General features: G+C 37.5%; 1 protein-coding gene across 10 annotated transcripts in view; it reads right to left on the reverse strand.

Moving 5' to 3' along the window:
- LOC136853489 (eukaryotic translation initiation factor 4B-like) overlaps positions 1-11,022 on the reverse strand; it is a 93,545-nt gene extending 82,523 nt beyond the window's left edge. For all 10 annotated transcript variants that reach the window (XM_067129114.1, XM_067129109.1, XM_067129106.1 and 7 more), the window contains exon 1: positions 10,891-11,022. In XM_067129114.1, the coding sequence (XP_066985215.1) occupies positions 10,891-10,900 (10 nt within the window). In that variant the 5' untranslated portion in view covers positions 10,901-11,022. The remainder of the gene's footprint in view (positions 1-10,890) is intronic.
- Between the last annotated feature and the right edge of the window lie 11,181 nt (positions 11,023-22,203).

The raw sequence follows: 22,203 nt of genomic DNA on the forward strand, positions 1-22,203 counted from the left end.
GATTTCTCATTAGGAAAGTACGGGCTGGCAAAACTGGAGCAGCTGGCTGAAAATGTGACAGAAAAGTTGTTAAAAAGTATCTTAAAAGAGAGGCTTACGCCGACTGAGCTAATTCACCTCCTCTTCCTCCTCAACGAAAGAGATCGTCGACGTGGATAAGACATTGGAAGGCTTAGTCTTAGTAGGAGCCTCAAGTAATCCTAATACATCTGCCAACTGTTGTTTAATATGATCTAAAGACAGGTCTTCAGCCGCGGGCACAGGTGAATTAGTGCAGCATGGGCGTTTTGGTGCATTCTTGGTAACTGGCACCAAGCGTGCAAAGCCAGTTCGAGGGTGCTCAAGAGTCAGTGCTGGGCACTCAGAGACTGTGACTAACGTATGTCCCTCAGGCGAATACACTGGGTAATCTTGTGGGCGCCTAGACGACAATGAGGAGCGATTCTTGTTTGATGGGCACCAAACACTGGCACTCTGGTGAAAGGTAATCTGGCTGCGCCACGTACTGCAACCTGGTTGCGGACTGAGAGAGGGATCTCTCGTTCGCTTCAACGGAATAGGAGACAGCTTGTTGCCATATGTCTTTTCAGGGGACAGGACATGCATAGAAGACACCTAGAACACCTCAAGTCAGGGTTCTCCGAGTCCAAAGACAACTGGTGGACACTAACAGAGATGCCCTTCCAACACTAGTCTGAGGGTCTTCCACTACACAAATCACTAGCACTAGGTTCTACTGAGGGAGAGATTGCCGGTGGGCCAACTCTTATGGTCTTATTGGCATACGACAGTACGCCCAGCCAGCCGGCAGAATAGTCCGTTGCTAAGTCATCACAGTCCTTGATTTTCCTAGCGAGAGCTCTGACTTTCCAGTCAAGGCTTCAAAAACACTTTTTACCAGGTGGTCTAACTGCATAGAAGCAAACATAACTTTGGCTGACGAGAAGGCAGAATGGCATGCAGAGTCAATCAACCCTGAAAAGTCCCCCTGGGATGAGGTAGCACCTCCGGTATGCCTTCCCCCAGGTTCAGGGGAGTGTGACAGGGACCTTTGTCTGGGAGAGTCAACAGGATGGACAGCCACCCGCCTCCACTGGCACTGGCACAACACTGTTCACCTTGTCCATCAAGACTTTTAGGGACGCCCTAAATTCGGTCAGTGTATTCACAAGGCTAAATCTACATTCAAAATTATTCTTGAGGCTAGCAATGGCATCAGGTTCAGAAGCATGGGAGCTAGGCACAGGGATAGATGGTGCAATATTAACAATACTAGGAGGACTAAGGATGGGGTACAAGGCTGAAGCAGGGGAAGAAGGAATGGCATGATCATCTACACTTATGTTAGGAGATGGTTCTAGACTACAAGCCCTAATCTCGGCTCTAGAGGCTGCCTTCCTTTTCCTATCTCTATCTAGCTTTTCTAAATGAGACTAGAGACTTTAATACCTTCCATTGCCTTTCGTCCCAATCCTTACATTCGACACATGTCAAGTTCTCTGAACACACTTGTCCTCTGCAGTTAAGAGCAAATAGTATGGGAGTCATAAGCTGCTCTAGTTAAGCGGGTTTTACAACCCTCCCTACAATATCTAATGCTGGAGGAGCTAGAGTCTGACATGGTTATCATCACAAATTGAAATAAACTATATACTGTAAACTGAGCTGTAGGCTACCAGAGAAGTCAATGCATCACCGAATCCTGGAATGATATTCCTGAAAAAGCAATAAATAATTCAAACCAAAGCTGCTGCAAAACTCCAATGTTACACTGAAGGCTGGCAGAAAAGAAGTGAGCTCCTCAGTTTGTTGTTCCTATTGTTCCCTGATAGAGGGCGGGGTAGTCACTTACAAGAAAACGGTAGTAGCAATACCGCGATTTTTCAAATTTTAAGCTGGCGCGCACGTGAAAAAAAAGTACAGTATAGCTATGTCATTACTTGGTGAGTTACTTATATGAGGTTTACTACTATGTAATTCTTTAATCTTCTTTCATATATTGTACAACAGAAAATTACTGCATTACCTGCACCTAATCATCACTGAGGTTGGTAGAAATTAGGTTTAATTAAAGCCCTGGCTTATACTAAATATAATACAAACATATAAATTACAGTCTTCTCATAAACAGACCAAAGAACCAAAACTTGGAACATATTTTGTATCATATCAACATATCTGTAAATTTTGTCAATGGCTTTTACAGTTAGCGATACAAACATATAACTTTGATATACAGTAACCAATTGGTTCTTAGCCACGTAAAGTAAGTCTAATCCTTCGGGCCAGCCCTAAGAGAGCTGTTAATCAGCTCAGTGGTCTGGTAAAACTAAGGTACACTTAACTTTTTATACAGCTCAACATTCTGCATAGAGCGTATATTTGCTTCACAAGAATAATTATTTAAACCTAATTTTGGTACAATTAGAAAATTTTATACTAATCTCCTAACTGGCAGCAGTGCTGCCTTAAGTGTCACTTCCTTGATGCCAAATGTGGCATCAATCAACATCCAGTGAGCCTATTCTTATCCTAACATATTCTGATCTGTCAATGCTACATTGCCAATTTTCCAGTACCTTTGGACAAATGAATGTAATGTTAACACTCAAATGACTGGTGCATACCTGAATTATGATTTTTTCAAGTGAATAAGTTTAACTGTGACTCTGTATTCAAGTTTTTGAAATGTGAATAACTTCAACATATTTCTAATAAATAGTGAACTTGTAAATGGGATAACTTGTGTATGGGATAAAGCTTCTGAACATAGGCAATATATATGTGCAAGAGCTCTGTCCTTTAAATGAAGCTGGAAACTGCAGTGAAGTAACAAAGGATAAGGTGCCAACAGCATTACAAAAGCACTCAGACTTGCCCAACTGCTAGTACATAGCCCTTAAGAAGGATGGAACTATCCTGCTACAAGTCAGAATATGCCTTCCTTGGATGCTAACAGGATCACCAATAGAAAGGACCCAGTCATGGAAGTGAAAAATACCTCTTTCATCTGGGTTTAGCGTATGAACCAGAGACAGGCCAGCTTTTACAACCAGACAGTACCAAAAAAGACCTTGCCTTTGATTGTCAATCTCCAGGACCATGAGCAGAGACCAAAAATAAATGGAATTTTACTTCAAGTTAGGCTGATACAATGGCTTTAAGAAGCAAACTGATGTTAACTCTCTGACATTAACGGAAAGCCATGAGCACTTTGCATCAGCACCCATCCAGATGTTACCTGACATTCTCCTGAGATACAGTGAGGTAGGTTAGAGCTTGGTCACTTCCTTGATGGTGGAGTAGGAGTGCTGAAGGGGGATTTCACCTCGAAGGATGTAATCAACTTCCTCTTTGCTGCCAATATGGTGCTCTTTTTTATGTTCTTTTTTATAGAGATTAAAATTGTGCTTGCCAGCACCAGCTGTTGTGTAGAGTCCCTAATTATAATGCATTATCAGGAGCTGTTGCCAGTCTTCCCTAGCTGTTAGTTCAAGGAGTTTTCAGATTTTTTTCTTTCAGTACAACCGAGTAATGAATGTAAACCTGCAAATTTGTCTAGGGTACAGTAAATGCAAACCAGATCAATTGATCTGCACAATCTTCACTTCTCCTCGGTCATCAAGATTCTGAAAAATAACCTCTTCTGTTAAGTGAACGATTATTTTTTCACATCCAATCCTTTTTTCAAATTATATCTTCAAAGCATGTGTTACAATTAAGCAGAATAATTCTTTTTTACTAGATTTGTGATATACAGTGTAATACAAAAACAACTGGGGCCAACCCTAGCTTTCCTTTCTGATATCACATCATACTTCAATCAAGAAGCAATGTCATGTACTGTATGAGATGTGTAATGTAAATGTTGAAAGGAATCTAAAACTAAGGAATAAAAGAGAAAGAGAGATTCACAACCTTCTGACACTTAAACAAGGTATGAAAGGTAATGCGTATTGTAAATGTTCAAAGGAACCTAAAACTAAGGAATAAAAGAGAACAAGAGATTCACATCCTTTTGACTCCTAGACAAGGTATGAAAAGTAATGTAACTTGCCAATACACTTCATCAAGACTAAAACTAGTAGGAAGAAAGTTTTGAGTTAAAGTTTGGTCTCAGGTTTATCCCCAGGGCCCATACAGTACCAGAGTTAGGCAGCTGAGGACAACAGTCACATCCCTCTTTGGAGGGCAAAGTTCCTGTGGAGGACAATAAATGCTTGAAGCTCCCCTGGAACATGAGTAACTCCACCGAACAAACCCATAACCTTCATTATGAAGACCTAGCTTAAGGCAGAATGGCAGTGAAAAGGAGCTTGCCGAACAGAAGCTCTGACAGGTGGGATACCCCATTTATACCATAAATCAGATGATGGCCCACTTTCCTCGGTGTATGTTAACAACTACCTTTACACCGTATTTCAATAACCAATTCCAGCTTGCACTGAAGAATATTCCTACGAAAGACAATCTGAGCTGTAAATTCCACCCCTACAGAAAGAACAAAAGCAATGGGAATCAACAGCAACAAACATAAAATGACCACACAAAGGCTCTTTCCGGCGCACCTCCAATGCTCAATAACTCTGTTATCAACAAAAGCAAACTATAATCCATGCTCAAGCTACAATCATCATCAATTTTAGTTATAAACACCTTCAACTTTGTAAGTAACAAGCATAGTAATAAATCCACTCTCAATGGCAGCCAAGGAAAAATTGCTGAGTTACATCAGGTGAGCAGGAGGTAACACCCACCCCCCTACCACTAGTTAACCACCTTGTTACCAAAATTCAAAGATCACTCCCAGCTTGGGAATAATTATATAATTGCATTGCTTACATATAACTTTAACTTTTCTGCTATAGTTTGAAAAAACTTGATGATTTTCATCCTATTTCAATTTCAGAACTGATCGCACACAATTCAAGTCAAAGTAGAGTAGGATATCTCATTTTTGCAATAATTAGTGTAATTATCATAACTGATCTGGCCTTTGAACATCAATAGTCAAGATAAAAGAGATGCCCTTGGACTGAAAGATGAAAAAAAAAAACGCTTAATCTAACCACGGTTTCATCCTCCTCTTTACCATCCAAGCTTCATATTCATATAATAAAAGTAATAGAAAATATCTTAGAGAAAAACTCACACGAGGCTAAAATAAATATCCATCATGAAAAGCGTAATTTATCTTTAAAGCTGCTTTGGATCATTACAGTTTTCTTACGTACCCATGGGAACAAGGATTCTGGGGGCCTCTGGTGATTAAAAGGCAATTCCACCAATATTTCTGCAGTAAGTCTGGTAGATTACTGTAACTGAATTTTGTGTTATGTTAAGTTTCATCTTAAAGTTCACCCAAATTCTAAAGCAATGGCTAGCAGGTTCTATTTTGAATGTATCTTATCATACTATCACTGTAACTAATCAATCATTTCTGGTTTTAACCTCATCAAAATTACCCAGGTTTCCAACTGTGGTCCATCCCCAATCACTGCACTTTGACTGGCCTGATTCATACCAATTCAAGTTGAATTTTTACCAATTCAAGTTGGATTTTTACCAAGACATTTTGAACACTATGCTCAGCTCTTACTCATGAAAGGCTGCACTGCGCTAGGTCTTAGTAGGGTAGAGTTGATGTAGCTGGTAAGAGGCCTAGAATTCATGCTAGGCAAATTAGTCTGCCAACAATAGAACTTCAACAATGTGGGCATAAATTAAGCAAAGGTGCAGTAGTCTCAAGAATCTTAGGCTAACTACTAAAGGTAGGCCTAATATGTAGAACAACAGCCAACTGTATGCCGAATGACAACTAGTAGTTAAAACCCTAAAAAATACCTTACCTGATCAATCATTCTGAGTCACAAACTTCTCTTATTTTTAGTGACCAGCAATTTTCCCAATAAAAAAATACTCATAAGTAGCATGAGCCTTGAAATGGTAAAACAAATCCAAAGTTATGTATGGGTACAAACATATATCCATACATCCACAGTTACGTATGGGTACAAATATATATCCATATATCCACGGTTATGTATGGGTAAAAATATATATCCATACATAACTGTGGATTTGTTTCAAAGGGGAATTGAACAGATTCCCAAAAGCTCTCTGTATAGATATATTTTCAAATATATTCGCACCCATACATGTTTGTGGGTTTGTTTTTCCAATTTTCCTAATTTTGTCACTGGTATGAATAGTAGCAAAAGGATCTTAATGTCCCTTGTTCATTTTTATACACATTAGATAGCTACCTTGTCAATCTCCAAAGGCTGTGGGCTGTACGCCTTTCAACCTGACTGACCTGGTTTACATATGGCCCACTAAAAATCATGACCTGGTATACATAAGGCCCACTAAAAATCAGTCTTCAAATATCTGCATGTGTGATCTAGGCCTACAGGAGTCCATTTTGGATTTAGTCTTTAAAATGAATGGTACTGTGATATAAAACAGTATGACGAACAGCTGGTTTAAATTTTGTGAACAATTCAGCCACATCTGCAACCCCAAGTTGGAGGAAGCATTATTTTTCTCCATATTTTATGAAGAATTATATGTCTATATGAAAATGGGTTGCTACACAATTTCTGTGGTACATAAAATGCATGTGATGAAGGCAACATCTGTAAACTAGGCTATGTGATGGTGGTTCAAATTTCAATGTCAAGCCTGGTTTGGCTAGGTATTTTTGGCGATGCTCACATCCCCAATGTAGAGAAAAAATGGGGCGAATGCAGAGTTACGGGTCAAGGCTACTGTAGGCATTTCAGAGGGATGACCTAACCAAACTTACCTTAACCTGACCTGACCTGACTGGGGGGGTTTTGCTTCCCCTGGATCTCCTCAAGTAGGTTGTGACCCCTCACTCTGCATTCTACCCGAAAATATCACCCGGGGAACATTCATTCTTCAGACAATGTAAATCATTGTTTGGAAAATTCCTAAAATTATAAATAGGGTAAACGCTTGGGCCGTGACACACTGCGTAATTCCTCCGTTGTTTGGACACTTCCAGAAAATGCATTTGAGCGCACCCCCACCAGCATCAGTGAGACTTGTGCCTCCCTCTACACAACACGTTGAGACCTCTATGTTCCTATCAAAGTAAATGTTTTCTCTTAAATTACGAAATAATGACATATTTCCGATTAAACAGGGGTTCATTAAGATTTAGCCATGCACGGTGTAACTTACCAGCCATGACACTCTCGAAACTTTCACTTAAAACACTTTAAAAGTGGACGAGACACATTATTCTCAATACCTGCCGAGTCATCTGTGTAAACAAACTGCCCATTTCCTGTGTTAAGTCTGCAAAATATTTGTACCCATAGACACTGACACAGTTTCCTTGACATCAGTGGTAAACGCTGGCGCCTATGGGGCTTGGACGGGGAACTCTTAGAGATTTTTCGGGACGCCAGAGAGCTAGATAATATTTAAATAATTACATAGCTAAACACCAGAATAAGGTTATAAATTGAGTAAATGTATTATATGTTCATTATAATCCATTTGAAAATATTCATTCTTGGAACAAACCAGATTCCTGAGACAAATTTCAACACTTTTGCAGTGAACATTACGCTGTAGCTATTTTTCGCGTTTTCCTATCTCTCTTTTTTTTTTTGGGTAATTCTACAGCAAGCTGGCTGTTTGCGGTGAGCTAGCCTATGGCAACTGAGGTTTTCCTATGTTATTTTACCTGCTGAACAAGAATTTAAAATAATATTTTGGCAGTCGGCTGTAACTAAAATGCAATTGACCCTTGAAAAACTACACGTCTGTACCAGTGGGTCACACACAGCTCAAGGATAAATTGCAGCTTAGCAGCAGCCAACCAGCAAAATATTATCTTACACTCTTGTAAAGCAAGTAAAATAACATTGCAAAATGTCAATTGCCATAGTCTAGCTCCACTGCACAATATTTGAAGCTTTCATAAACGGGAAACAAAACATTACCATTTCAGCTTTCAACTTTGGTGGCCTCTATGGGTCGCCGTGGCAGAACGGCGCTGCGCGCCTTATCTGCAATTTTTAAAGATTTCTGGCAAGCTCGTATGTCCTGGCAAGAGGTAATTACTTTAAATTCTTGTTCAGCAAGTAAAATAATACAGGAAAACGTCAATTGCCAGTCTCTCGCAGCTCTCGCTAAGCGCAGAATACCGGCAGCTGCTGATTCGTGAAACAAAAGCTAGCACATGCATGTTAAGGCTTATAATCAGCAGTACTAGTAATGAATGAAAAGTGCCTTTGGAATGGCTCCTGCTATCCATTTATTCGCCCTTCTTTTTAGGCTTGTTTTTTGTGTTCCAAATGACATGTATAACATGAAATACAACAATAAGGTGCCCAAACCTTTTCCCAAGTTATTTACCCCACCAAAAACCCCGAATTCCCAACGGGTCCCCCTTACTGTTAGCTATTCTCGAAAGGGTTTTACCACACCTAAAACCCTGATTCCCAACGGGTCCCCTTTACAGTCCGCTACAGTTCTAAGGTAATTTATAGCTTAATTACATTTGACCGCCAAAATATTACTTTAAATTCTTGTTCAGCAGGTAGAGTTCTATAGAAAAATGTCAACTGCCATAGCCTAGCTCACCGCGGACAGCCAGCTTAGACCTACCTTTTTTTATTTATTAATATATATTACATACAGTGTACAATAATATATATATATATATATATATATATATATATATATATATATATATATATATATATATATATATATATATATATATATATATATATATATATATATATATATATATATATATATATATATATATATATATATATAACAGTGTAATATATAGATATCACATAAAAATTGTAAGTTTTGTCAAATATAATGGTGTTTTAAGTAATAATTTTGGATTTAAAACCTTTATTTTAGTCCTGTATTTTGACATCATAGCATCTTGACTCTCGTACCAATTCTAGATAAAAGTTATATCCAATTTCTTGCATTTTTGCCAAAGTGGTAACATTCATGTGTATACATTACGTCTCAGAAGTATACACAGTAATGTGGACTTATATAAATGAAAAGTCCTAACAAGAAAATACTACATTTCTATCATAAACTATTAACTAATGCCTCGTCTGCTCTCAGATGTTTGTGATAGCCAGATGTACAATAAGGCTGAAAAATTGTTCCCGTCACAGTTTCGCTACTTTGACGGAGTAAAGTACTGTAAACAAACATTCTCACATATTTTGAGTGGTATTGTGAGAGAACTAAGAACAAAATATGTGTAATTACAATCAAAAAAGTACTGTGGAGCTTCAGTTGTGATATTAGTAAGGATAAAACCACGGATTACAGGTAAAAATGCATTTCAGTTCAACCACATGACAGACGGGAATTCCATGTCTCATACTTTCACTAGTATGGGCAACAAAATGTTGTTTATCGTGCTGATTACAACTAAAATCTTGAGTAATATCGATAAACATTACATATAGCCTATACGCAATTAGTGTTCAGTACACCGTTAAATGAGTGCTGGGAAGGAAGTGTCCAATCGCCATTCAGGTTGCATCAACATTTGGGGGGACACCATATTGGATTCCAAATTGCCTTCAACACCTATTTTACGAAGACTTCACACGCTATTTTAGTTCGTATGGCAGTTTCCTATAGCTCATTTTGTTAATGAAGCTTCAATCTTTTGAAAGGTTTTCTTAAAGGTTAAATTTTGTATTTCTCCAAATAAATATCGAGTGAAAAGTGAAAATTCTGCCACCGATGTGTCTCATGCCCAGTCATTTACCCTATGGTAAGATGAACATTGTTTGCATCTTTCTAGTAGCCTAAGCTGTTTGGTTAATGGGTAATGTTAAGAAGGAACATGTGGTTTGGATACAATTCATTAGGTAACAGGCCTACAGCACAATAGCTGAGCACATGTTCAGCTATGACCAATACCACATTTCGGGAGACAGGGAGGGTCCATGCCACCCGAAATAGGTCAGGGCACAGTTCCTAAGCAGAGATAAGGTTAGGTTAGAATAAATCCCTGTTCTAACAAGCTTTAGAGGATGAGTTCATACAAACTGAATGGTCTGGAGTAGATTAGCAAAATGGTGGATTAGAATGTGTTATTCCTTACATATCTCCGGGCCCAGTGTTTTAGGAAGAATCAGACTAAGGCTAGCCTAATCATCATATGGTCCTAGCCTACTTTTGCTTTTTAAAGAAAATGCAATTTTAAAAATGGCTGAATTGACGAAATAATGTAGTTCCGTAAGATGATGAGTGTTTTTCCTTATAGATCTGTGGACTCTGTGTCGTTTTGAGGAAAAATCGGACAACAGGCTGGCCTAGCCCTATATCTTTGCTTAGGTCTAATTTAAAGCTTTATTTTAGATGCAAATTTAGAAATAGTGAGGAAGAAAATGTGTAGTTGTGCGGGATTAAGAAGCTTGCATGAGCCGTCGAGGTGAAACTTACACTTTCACAAGGTTTTAGCCTAGTTTCTGGGCTACACACAAGTACCGCAAAAAATTAAAAACGATTTTAGGCTAACGATATTCGTCCCGCTATCTTCTCAAAACGCCGCTTAGGCCGTCGGTCTACACATTTACCTGTTACCGGTAAGGATTAGGCTTAAACAGGTTAAAGATCAGTCCATCTTGGGCCGGCCTACACAAAGCGAGGTTTAGTTTCCCTGTCCCTCACGTAGACCTGGTTAGGGCAGGGGTACCACAACTTAAATCTGAAGTGATACGCTTTGGGTTATTACAGAATGCCATACTACCTACACAACTTTAACTCTGATCATTGAGGAATTTAATATCCTATAGTGAGTACTAAAATAAAGGCAACATATGAAATATCGGTGCACATGGTTTTAAGACATACCTGAAGACATCACGGCAACAACTCTCTACCAAAACAATAAACACTGGACGAACGAGTTGCGGAGAATTCTTCTTCCTATCAATGTCGGCAAGAATCGGAAAGCACAGAACGTGACGAGAATGATGATCACTTGTCAAGGAAATGAATATTAATTAATTATATCTAAACTTAGATGGAGAGCTTGAAGCAGATGATGACTAAAAGACTCAAAAGGTTTGAAAAAGGGACCACATGTTGAAAGAGAAAACTGATGTGACAATAAGGAACAAAACTGTATCGAGGAGCTATATTGAACTTACATAATTCAATTATAAGACGATAACTACAAGCGGGAGATACTGAATGTGAATTACGTAATTTAGAAACAGAACTCTTGTAACATTCAGTGCTGAACTGACCAACTTCTACTGAAACAAGAGGTAAATATAAAGTCATTTGATAAATATACCTTGAGGATAAAGAGCAGAATCAGTGCTACTTTCTTCTCCAGTTTACTTCAAACAAAGATGAAACTGGAGAAGGAAAGGACCTGATTTAAGGATTTATATATCGCATTAAAACAAAATTGAAACACACAGGTACATATACAAGCACAGGTACATTAATTTAAACTCGCAAATAGAATCGTTGCAATTATTTTTCCCTACAACTATTTCGTCTGTTTCTATCGAGCATAAGCAAACCAAAGAGAAAGAGATTAAAAACTATGTTCTTTATGATAAAACTAAACAAATTAGAGGTAAAATGGAATAGATCAAAGAACAGGCTCCTAACAGAGAATGAAATTATGGAATACAGAAAGGGTGGGTGACCATAAGTATGGTAAGGAAAGACCGGAACAAATCTTGACTTGGGAGCCAAAAACAAAAGAGATTACGTTGAAACAAACGAAGACGTGTAGATGGGAGAAAGTGAAGGCAAAATTGCTTCTTCATTCAGATCATATCCTGGCTTCTTGACTTTACCATTTATGAGCAGTTCTGAGGAGAGTAAAGAAGATTAAATTGTTAGTGATATCTAGGATACACAAAGTTTGGCTAAAGTTCTTGTGTGGTCGGTAGATGGAAAGTTTATGAGTAACCACGTGGGTCAGATATTCAGTGTTGGTAGTATGCAGGAAGCGTGATGTGTTTGATTCTCAACCCACGCCCTTCAAGACCAACGCAGTAGGAATTTAGGTACTTGAAATGTTATTCAGACTTTTGGAGTGTGTAAGAGGTAATTCATTTAAGACCTTGTTTCAATGATGCTCTTCAGGGCTACAATCCATGGGCGTCATCTGCGGGGGGAACATATCCCCCCCACTTTTTATTCAGAGGGGCAACATATCAATTGTCGCCCCCCCCTCTACTTTTTTCTTGATCCCCAAGACATAACTAATAAATTTTTAAGCAACGTGCCAGACACACGGGAAAATATTTTTGGCAATTTTTAATGCACCTATATTGTTTGGCTGTATCCAGAAGTAACACTTTCTTGATCAATTGCAAAAATGCTTTAATCCTCGAAGGGGTGCCCACAAATGAATTGCCTCCATGCATCTCTATCCTCCACCACTACTTCTCTTGTTATCCAACTATGTTATTGTTTGCAAAATGCTCATTTCATACATTCAACAATCAATTCATTCAGTATTGTCCCCTTCTATACTTTCTCTTGCTTTTTCATTAGTACTGTCGCAAGTAGTAGGCTACATTCTCATTCTTGTCATTTACTTATTTACTACCTCTTTTGTTACTATCCCTAACCTTAGATATTAAAACCCACACTGGAGTAAGAGGCTGTTATTGTTACAGGACACTGTTATTTTAGACTCTCAATGGAGTCCTATAAATCCTATAATATACTGCACCATAAAATAATAAGTTTATTTTTATCTTTATTACTTATACTGTAAAAGTTTGTAATATTAAATACTGATCATAGTCTCTACAGAGTTAAATGGAACTGTATATTGAGGATGTCACAGAAGACTTGTACCGTATTTTAGCCAATCTGTAAATTGTGGGCTTATAAACTTGTTGACTGACTAATACTGATAAATCATTCACCCTTTTCCCTTAATATCATCCATATATTCATATTTATATGGCATTAAAATACACCAAATCATGTTCATTTCTTCGCTTCTCACGGCAATATTAACCGTATAATTTTCATCAGAACGTCCCCCCCCCCACCACTTTTAGAGATCAGATGGCACCCCTGCTGCAATCATGAAGTAACCGATGTAATCTGGAGAACTGAAAAGAGCAGGAGCATCAGAATGAATCAGTAATGCCCCAGCCCTGATAGAAAGTTGTAATATAACTGCTGGTCTTACTAAAGGGGAATCATTCAGAAAACAGATCTAATCAACTTTTGGGGGATATTTTGAAGTACACAGAGTCAGTTTCGGGAGATATTTTGAAGTACACAGAGTCAGAAATATCTCTGCAATATTTTCAGTGAGCTGAAAAATAAGGTTAACAGCTTTGTTAGGCGTTATAAAAACAACTGTCTGCTCAAGCAGAATGGCAAAGGTGGACGCACGTTCCTCCATCAGACAAGAAAAGCGCTGTTTCCAAGTTATCCTGACCTACGTGCTCCTTAACTGGAGCACTGGCATCATATTGGATATGCACTTCCTTTGAAGGAACTGTTTGTTTGCAGCATTTCTAGATCCTTACCAGCTCCTTTTGAAAAGGAAACATTGCCGACAGGTGCTACTATTATTTTTCATAGCCACGACACTCTCTAAACATACTGTTATATCAGTGATAAGCATTGTTCCCTCCTTTGGGTAAAGGTCATGGTGGTAATGTGGAGCTCCCACACTTTGGAGAAAAATTTGTTCCCTGAATTAGACAGAGTTGGTATTTTCTTCCCTTTTTTCTTTCTTTAAATCTTCAACTAAAACCCTTTATGGACAGTCAAGACTATAAACCCAAGAGGGCCGCAAAGGGAAATCCGCTTCCAGAGAGATAAGTTATAAGAAAAGGTGATGAATAAATAATTAAATATGAGGGTACAAAATTGTGATGAAAATGGTCACAGACGTCTTAGAACAGAAAAACACAATCAAGAAAATAAAAATAAACATGTATGAAATATTAATGAGATAGTTTTATAACCGTAGCAAAATTTACTGTAAAACCCCAACAATGAAAAGAACTGAAATAATATCGCTCAAAAGTCCCATGTATTGAACACTGATATAAGGTGTTCACAGTGATAACTGTCTCCCCACCCTAGAAGCTTCCACTAAACATGGTCTAATTTGATGTTCCACCATTTATTTTGGACAAGATTCCTCTAGTTTTTTCTAGATTAAACCTGTAAAACATAGATGTATATTACATACGGTACTCCTGAGTTTAGTGCTGGAATGGCTAAAATAACAGCTTTAAGTGGAAATGACATCCTCAACAGTGAAACAGTTCTGACAGATGATTTGCTGATCGTTAGATGCAGTTAGACTGGGCAAAAATTTTTGAAATTTTTAGTTTAAATTTTTCTCGAAGACAAAAAAGTACAAGACATGCACAACAAGATTTAGCAATTGGTTACTTTAAGTTTGTTATACAGATACTGTTGAAGTAAGTATAGAAGTGACCAAAAGTATTCAAGAATGAAATTTCAGAGAATATTTGACAAGTGGGGCGGATGAGGACGGTCAAGTGGCAAGCGTGCAACCAAAATGTGGTCTAAAAGTGTTATGAATAATTTGCAGTGTATAACTATCATTATTTTTTTTATCATTAGTATACTACCACTATTCGTGCCACTACTAATAATAATCATCATTTGTATTATCATTTAGCAGCTGCTTTCCATCTATTACAGCTCCCAAGGTAAAAATCCTTTCGTTAGCATACTTTCAGTAGCCTACGGGGTATGTGTTAGAAACTATCTTGCCAACCTCCTGAAGAAAAATTAATGTTTTCTAGTTGTAGTTGCCGATAGAAATCCACGACGAAATAAAAAAAAAACAATTTCCGAAAAACGAAATTAATGTAGCAGTTTCCATATACACGTAATGCACAGTGAACCTTCGGCTTTATTTGGTTTAAGGAAAAAATATCGTGACAGGTAAGGTTTTTTAACGTAATACCAAGTCGTTTGAAATTGATGGTTGTTGACCAGAAGTATCCAAATCCAAAACTGTCCCAAATTAATCTCTGTGTGAATGCCGTGTCAGTGTCTAGCTAGTGTAATCAGTTGCATCTTCGAAGGGGAAATTGGAGTTATGAAATAAATTACGTCTTCGAAGAGAAAATGAGAGTTATGAAGTCAGTTACATCTGCAAAGGGAAAATGAGATTTATGAAGTCTGTTACATCTTCGAAGGGAAAATGAGAGTTATGAAGTCAGTTACATCTTCAAAGGGAAAATGAGTGTTATGAAGTCACTTACATCTTCGAAGTGAAAATAAGTGTTATGAAGTCAGTTACATTTTCGAAGGGAAAATGAGTGTTATGAAGTCAGTTACATGTTCGAAGTGAAAATGAGTGTTATAAACTTAGTTACATCTTCGAAGGGAAAATGAGTGTTATGAAGTCAGTTACATGTTCGAAGTGAAAATGAGTGTTATGAACTTAGTTACATCTTCGAAGGGAAAATGAGTGTTATGAAGTCAGTTGCATCTGCGAAGGGAAAATGAGTGTTATGAAGTCAGTTACATTTTCGAAGGAAAAATGAGTGTTATGAAGTCAGTTACATCTTCGAAGGGAAAATGAGTGTTATGAAGTCAGTTACATCTTCGAAGGAAAAATGAGTGTTATGAAGTCAGTTACATCTTCGAAGGGAAAATGAGTGTTATGAAGTCAGTTGCATCTTTGAAAGGAAAATGAGTGTTATGAAGTCAGTTACATCTTCGAGGGGAAAATGAGTGTTATGAAGTCAGTTACATCTTCGAAGGGAAAATGAGTGTTATGAAGTCAGTTGCATCTGCGAAGGGAAAATGAGTGTTATGAAGTCAGTTACATCTTCGAAGGGAAAATGAGTGTTATGAAGTCAGTTGCATCTGCGAAGGGAAAATGAGTGTTATGAAGTCAGTTACATCTTCGAAGGAAAAATGAGTGTTATGAAGTCAGTTACATCTTCGAAGGAAAAATGAGTGTTATGAAGTCAGCTACATCTTCGAAGGGAAAATGAGTGTTATGAAGTCAGTTGCATCTTTGAAAGGAAAATGAGTGTTATGAAGTCAGTTACATCTTCGAGGGGAAAATGAGTGTTATGAAGTCAGTTACATCTTCAAAGGAAAAATGAGAGTTATGAAGTCAGTTACATCTTCGAAAGCAAATGAGTATTATGAACCTAGTTACATCTTCGAAGGGAAAATGAGTGTTATGAAGTCAGTTACATCTTCGAAGGGAAAATGAGTGTTATGAAGTCAGTTACATGTTCGAAGTGAAAATGAGTGTTATAAACTTAGTTACATCTTCAAAGGGAAAATGAGTGTTATGAAGTCAGTTACATGTTCATCAGTTGCATCTGCAAAGGAAAATGAGTGTTATGAAGTCAGTTACATTTTGAAGGAAAAATGAGTGTTATGAAGTCAGTTACATCTTCGAAGGGAAAATGAGTGTTATGAAGTCAGTTACATCTTCGAAGGGAAAATGAGTGTTATGAAGTCAGTTACATCTTCGAAGGGAAAATGAGTGTTATGAAGTCAGTTGCATCTTTGAAAGGAAAATGAGTGTTATGAAGTCAGTTACATCTTCGAAGGGAAAATGCAAATGAGGAAAATATGTTATGAAGTCAGTTGCATCTCTGAAGGGAAAATGAGTGTTATGAAGTCAGTTACATCTTCGAAGGGAAAATGAGTGTTATGAAGTCAGTTGCATCTTCGAAGGGAAAATGAGTGTTATGATGTCAACACCTTCGAAGGAAAAAATGATGTTATGAAGTCAGTTACATCTTCGAAGGAAAAATGAGTGTTATGAAGTCAGCTCATCTTCGAAGGGAAAATGAGTGTTATGAAGTCAGTTGCATCTTTGAAAGGAAAATGAGTGTTATGAAGTCAGTTACATCTTTGAGGGAAAATGAGTGTTAAGAGAAAAATGAGAGTTATGAAGTCAGTTACATCTTCTTTGCAAATGAGTATTATGAACCTAACATCTTCGAAGGGAAAATGAGTGTTATGAAGTCAGTTACATCTTCGAAGAGCAGATGAACTGGGAAAAAGGGAAAATGAGTGTTATGAAGTCAGTTACATCTTTGAAGAGAAAATGAGTGTTACGAAGTCAGTTACATCTTTGAAGAGAAAATGAGTGTTATGAAGTCAGTTACATCTTCGAAGGGAAAATGAGTGTTATGAAGTCAGTTACATCTTTGAAGGGAAAATGAGTGTTATGAAGTCAGTTGCATCTTCAAAGGGAAAATGAGTGTTATGAAGTCAGTTACATCTTCGAAGAGAAAATGAGTGTTATGAAGTCATTTACATCTTCGGAGGGAAAATGAGTGTTATGAAGTCATTTACATCTTCGAAGAGAAAATGAGTGTTATGAAGTCAGTTACATCTTCGAAGAGAAAATGAGTGTTATGAAGTCAGTTACATCTTCGAAGGGGAAATGAGAGTTATGAAGTCAGTTACATCTTCGAAGGGGAAATGAGAGTTATGAGGTCAGTTACATTTTCAAAGGGAAAATGAGTGTCATGAAGTCAGTTACATCTTCGAAGGGAAAATGAATGTTATGAGGTCAGTTAATCTTCGAAGGGGAAATGAAAGTTATGAAATCAGTTACATATTCGAAGGGAAAAATGAGTTATGAAATCAGTTGCATCTTCGAAGGAAAAAGCAGCATAATGAATGATCTGTGACCTTCGAAATCTATGTACGAGCAATCTTCAGGACTGAACTTGTCCCTCCAAGTAGTAGGTTAACATGGGCATACAGAGTGAGCCTTAATTAAAGGTGGAAATGAACTAGAAGTTAACAAAGGCTCTCCAGCGAAAAATAGGGAAATGGCTTATTCCTAAGACTGGAATAACAAGAACATTTGGTCTGCCAAATCCATTTCCGTAAACTTGACAAGAGCAGCCAAAGCCGTCGAAGGGGCAGGAACCAGTCCTGCAGATTACACTAAACGGAAAGGTCAAAGTTCACAGCAGTCATTTTCCCATGGAAGATACTTCTGATTACGGAAGCAAGATACCGCCACTCCAGTCACGAGCTGAGTTGTTTTGGGTCAGCTTTTGATATCAGGTCATTCTGGTCAACGACAAACAGTCTTAAAAAGGTCGTTGGTGGCAACTTTGGAGAAACGTCGCCTGTCACGGTATCTTTTACTTAGACCATATTAGGCTGAAGAGCTTCGCTGTGCATATGAATGGAAGATAACACTTCAGTTTCGTTATATATTATGCTATACTTTTAGCATAATTGATATTTTTTTCCCAAAGAATTAAGGATTTTATTTGTATGATTATCATGAAAGTAGAACTGCATCTTTAATTTTAATCGTGGAGATAATGACGGTATCGACAAAGTTAATGATTATCGTAATTTTGGCAACAACATTCAGGGAGCATTTTAGAATTACTGAAGCAATTCTGATAATTCTACGCTCATATATTTTATAGATGTCCACTCCAAGGGAAAATCAATCCACGTACGTTTTTGTTAACTTTTTGTTAAATAGTAATAATAATATTAATAAAACTATAGGGCAGATATAAATCTCCTGACCCAGGTGCACTAGAACTCACCTTAAAAGAAATTTAATAAAAATTTTGAAAGCAATCCATTTTGTGGTTTTTCAGGACAGGAGTGCAAAAGCTCAGTTTTTTTGGGGGGTGGGGGGTTTGGTGGGGGTGGGGTGGGGAGGCGTGGAGTGAGGCCATCTGCAGTAACATAGGTTGCGTTTTGAAATTTTCCTCTCATTGTTAACATTGTAATCTCTTTTAGTTCAAAACGGTGATTTCCAAAATTTTCCAAATTTTCAAGAGAAACGGAACGGTGTTCTGTGACTAATGGAATCGAGTTCCCTTCCCCCGCCTCTTCATTCATGTATAACATCCACACTTCTCTTACATAAAGGAGAGCCAGATCAACAATCTCAATGCATTTGAAGTATGGTTTTAGAGATACTTATATATCTTCACCTCCAAACCTTTCATAGAGAACCTACTGCCTTCCTTATGCTTTACCTATTCCTTGATTAACCCTTTTCTCTCCTGTTATTCACTCCCAAGTATCCATATGAATCCACCACTTCCATTTCTCTACCATTCATAATGACATTCATTTCTCCATATTTTTGGCTTCCATTTATTTATCACACTGTCACCAGCCTGTGCAGATTCTCTCCACTATTGCCAGACATGTAAGACTGCAATCACGGACCCTTTCTTTATCCCACAATTATGCATCCACGTCTCCCGTAATTTCTAAGGTATATAATTTCTCTATTCTTAAAAAGATGTCAAATAGCTATGAAAACATTAAATTCCCATTTTTGAAACCCACATCTACATTTAGGAGTTATTCTTATCTTCCCGTTCGCATATCCTCATAACAGTAAAAATTTTGATTGCTCTCAGTACATTGCCTCATGCATGCATCATATTATGTCCTCAGCAAAAGTCTTCATATTTTAAATGGTTTTCCTCAGTTATTCCTCTTGCATTCATAGAACGTTTAATCCCAAGAACGAGGACTTTGAAAGGTGATACGCCCATTTCATTTCCTAGTAATTTACGTAAGATAAAGGCGTGACGGGATAATTAATAGCCTCTCTCTCTCTCTCTCTCTCTTGTCATCTTTCATGGTGCAGAAAATGGATCCGGCACGTGTACTGTAACATGTTCAATACGCGAGATACTTTCCGTGAGAGAAGACATACTTCCCCGAAATTAAATGTTCCCGCGGAAATCGAATGCACTCCGCGGAGCCATGAAATTGACTTGTTTCTTTTTATGGAGTGGACCCGTAAATTTTATAGTCTGGGGTCAAAAGGCAAATGCCATAACTGGATTTTTTGCTCGGAAATCCCGCGAGGTTTCGATTCTGCCGGTGGCATTTTTTTTCTTTTTCTTTTAAAGTCATCAGTTGGTTTGCTTGCTATATGAAGCAAGGATGGTTGTGGTTATGATTAAATGGGCTGTTTTTCGAAAGAGCATAGTTTTCCACTCGAACTTGTGGCGGCATTAGTAGCGAGAAGTATGAAAATGTTTTCCAAGAACGAAGAGTTTAACTCAGTTTTTGTGAAAAACAGACGCCATGCGTGTAAGTCTTCTTCTTCTTCTTTTTCTTCTTCTTCCTCTTCTTCTTCTTCTTCCTCTTCTTATTTTAGGAAACACAGTGAATTTTTCATCATGATAACAGTACTTCGAAAGTAATAAGGTATAATTTTAGTTTGTATCCATTCATTTCATTTTCTGAAGCCATACCATACATAAAAAATAATTTCCCAGCGAGAGAGAGAGAGAGAGAGAGAGAGAGAGAGAGAGAGAGAGAGAGAGAGAGAGAGAGAGAGAATTCATCGCAAATTTATATCCTCAGAGGTAGGCGCATACGTATTGTTCGCTTTTGAAAACAGCTGTTCACCTTTTCTTAGAAGTCATTTTGCTTTTTGCATTCCTACAACTTCCTATTCGTCTTTCGCCATCGATTTCGAGGAACCTTTTTTTTTTTGTTCTTTTTCTTTACTCGATTACACTTTCAGCGTCGCATTGTAAATGGAGGCACTTCAAAGATGAGAACAATGACTTTTTTTTTAATCTCTGACCGCAGAGGCCTTTGGGATGGGCAACTCATTGCCCTCATCTACCCCTGGCCTGATGGGAAAATTGGTCATGAAATAAAAGGGAAAATTTTGGTTGAAAGATTGATTCTGACGATAGTGTTTTAAAACGAAACTAGATTTGTTTTAAAGAAAACAGTAAAGGTTCGTTAGACGGAAGAAATACATTAAATGCAAACAATTTTTTAAAAAGATAATAAAATAGTATACATTATAAGTGCAACAGAGGAAATATGGCATTAAAAACAGAGATAACACAACTTATGGGCATAACGTTTATGTGAGTATATGTATGTGCGATCACATATTAGGGCTGGGTTAGCAACCTCACACCGCAAGAACTTGCTGAAAATAAGAAGGGCAACATCATCTTGCGCTACACCCTCTATAGGAAAAAAGGCGTATGGTGATATATATATATATATATATATATATATATATATATATATATATATATATATATATATATATATATATATATATATATATATATATATATTATATGTATATATACATATATATATATATATATATATATACTGTATATATATTATATGTATATATACAACATGCGTATATGTTACAGTCAACATGCGTGATGATGACTGAAATTTCAGTCATCACGCGTAATGCACTTAGGGGACATTTGATCCCCAGGAGCTAGTACTAAACACGGCGAAACAGTGAGTCACCTACACTGTTTCGCCGGGTTTAGTACTAGTCCCTGGGGTCAAATGTATTTCATATGTTTAGTACTAGCTCCTGGGGATCAAATGTCTCTAAGTGCATTACGCGTGATGACTGAAATTTCAGTCATTACGCGTAATGACTGATTACGCGTGTTGACTGTAACACACACATATATATATATATATATATATATATATATATATACATATATATATATATATATATATGTATATATATATACTGTACATATACATATACATAAATGATCAAAGCTCTGTCCATACAGCTTTTTGTTACTTCCCTCACACCTATTCGGGCATGTTCAACATACGTCGCTGCAAAGCTAGATGGTCCAGTACACACATAAAATCTCTTCTCTGTCAATTGCATGGGCTCTTCGGTAGAAGTGATAATTGTTAATCGTCCTCTTATTTCATGTAATTCAGTTTCACATTTTATGCAACATAAGGAATGCATGCAGGATTGGAGACTTTATTTGTAAGATCGGATCAGTTGAAATGTACGTAATCAAAATCCCTCCATTTTGATCCCGATGGAATACTGTACAAATGGTTTCTTCATATTTCTTTTAACGTTGATACCAAATCACGTTGCAACTGAAGCTGGTGATAATCTGCGCACGAATGAAAAATTAATAGGAAGGTCTGTTACTGCAGCGATGGACATTTTGGTGAAAATGAACTTTTGACTTTTTTTTTTTGTGGTGAAATAGTAGGTACGATGACCTGCCCAGTTATCGGTACCAGAGTATCATTAGTTCCTCGCAAGGCGCAACATCTATCGCCTGTTGTATTGTAAACCAAAAGTGCAATTATGCGATACTGTAAAACAACCACCTCTGATAAATATTTTATCAATCAGAAAGCATCAGTCAG

Source organism: Macrobrachium rosenbergii, chromosome 27 (assembly GCF_040412425.1).
Source record: "Macrobrachium rosenbergii isolate ZJJX-2024 chromosome 27, ASM4041242v1, whole genome shotgun sequence".
Taxonomy (NCBI): domain Eukaryota; kingdom Metazoa; phylum Arthropoda; class Malacostraca; order Decapoda; family Palaemonidae; genus Macrobrachium; species Macrobrachium rosenbergii.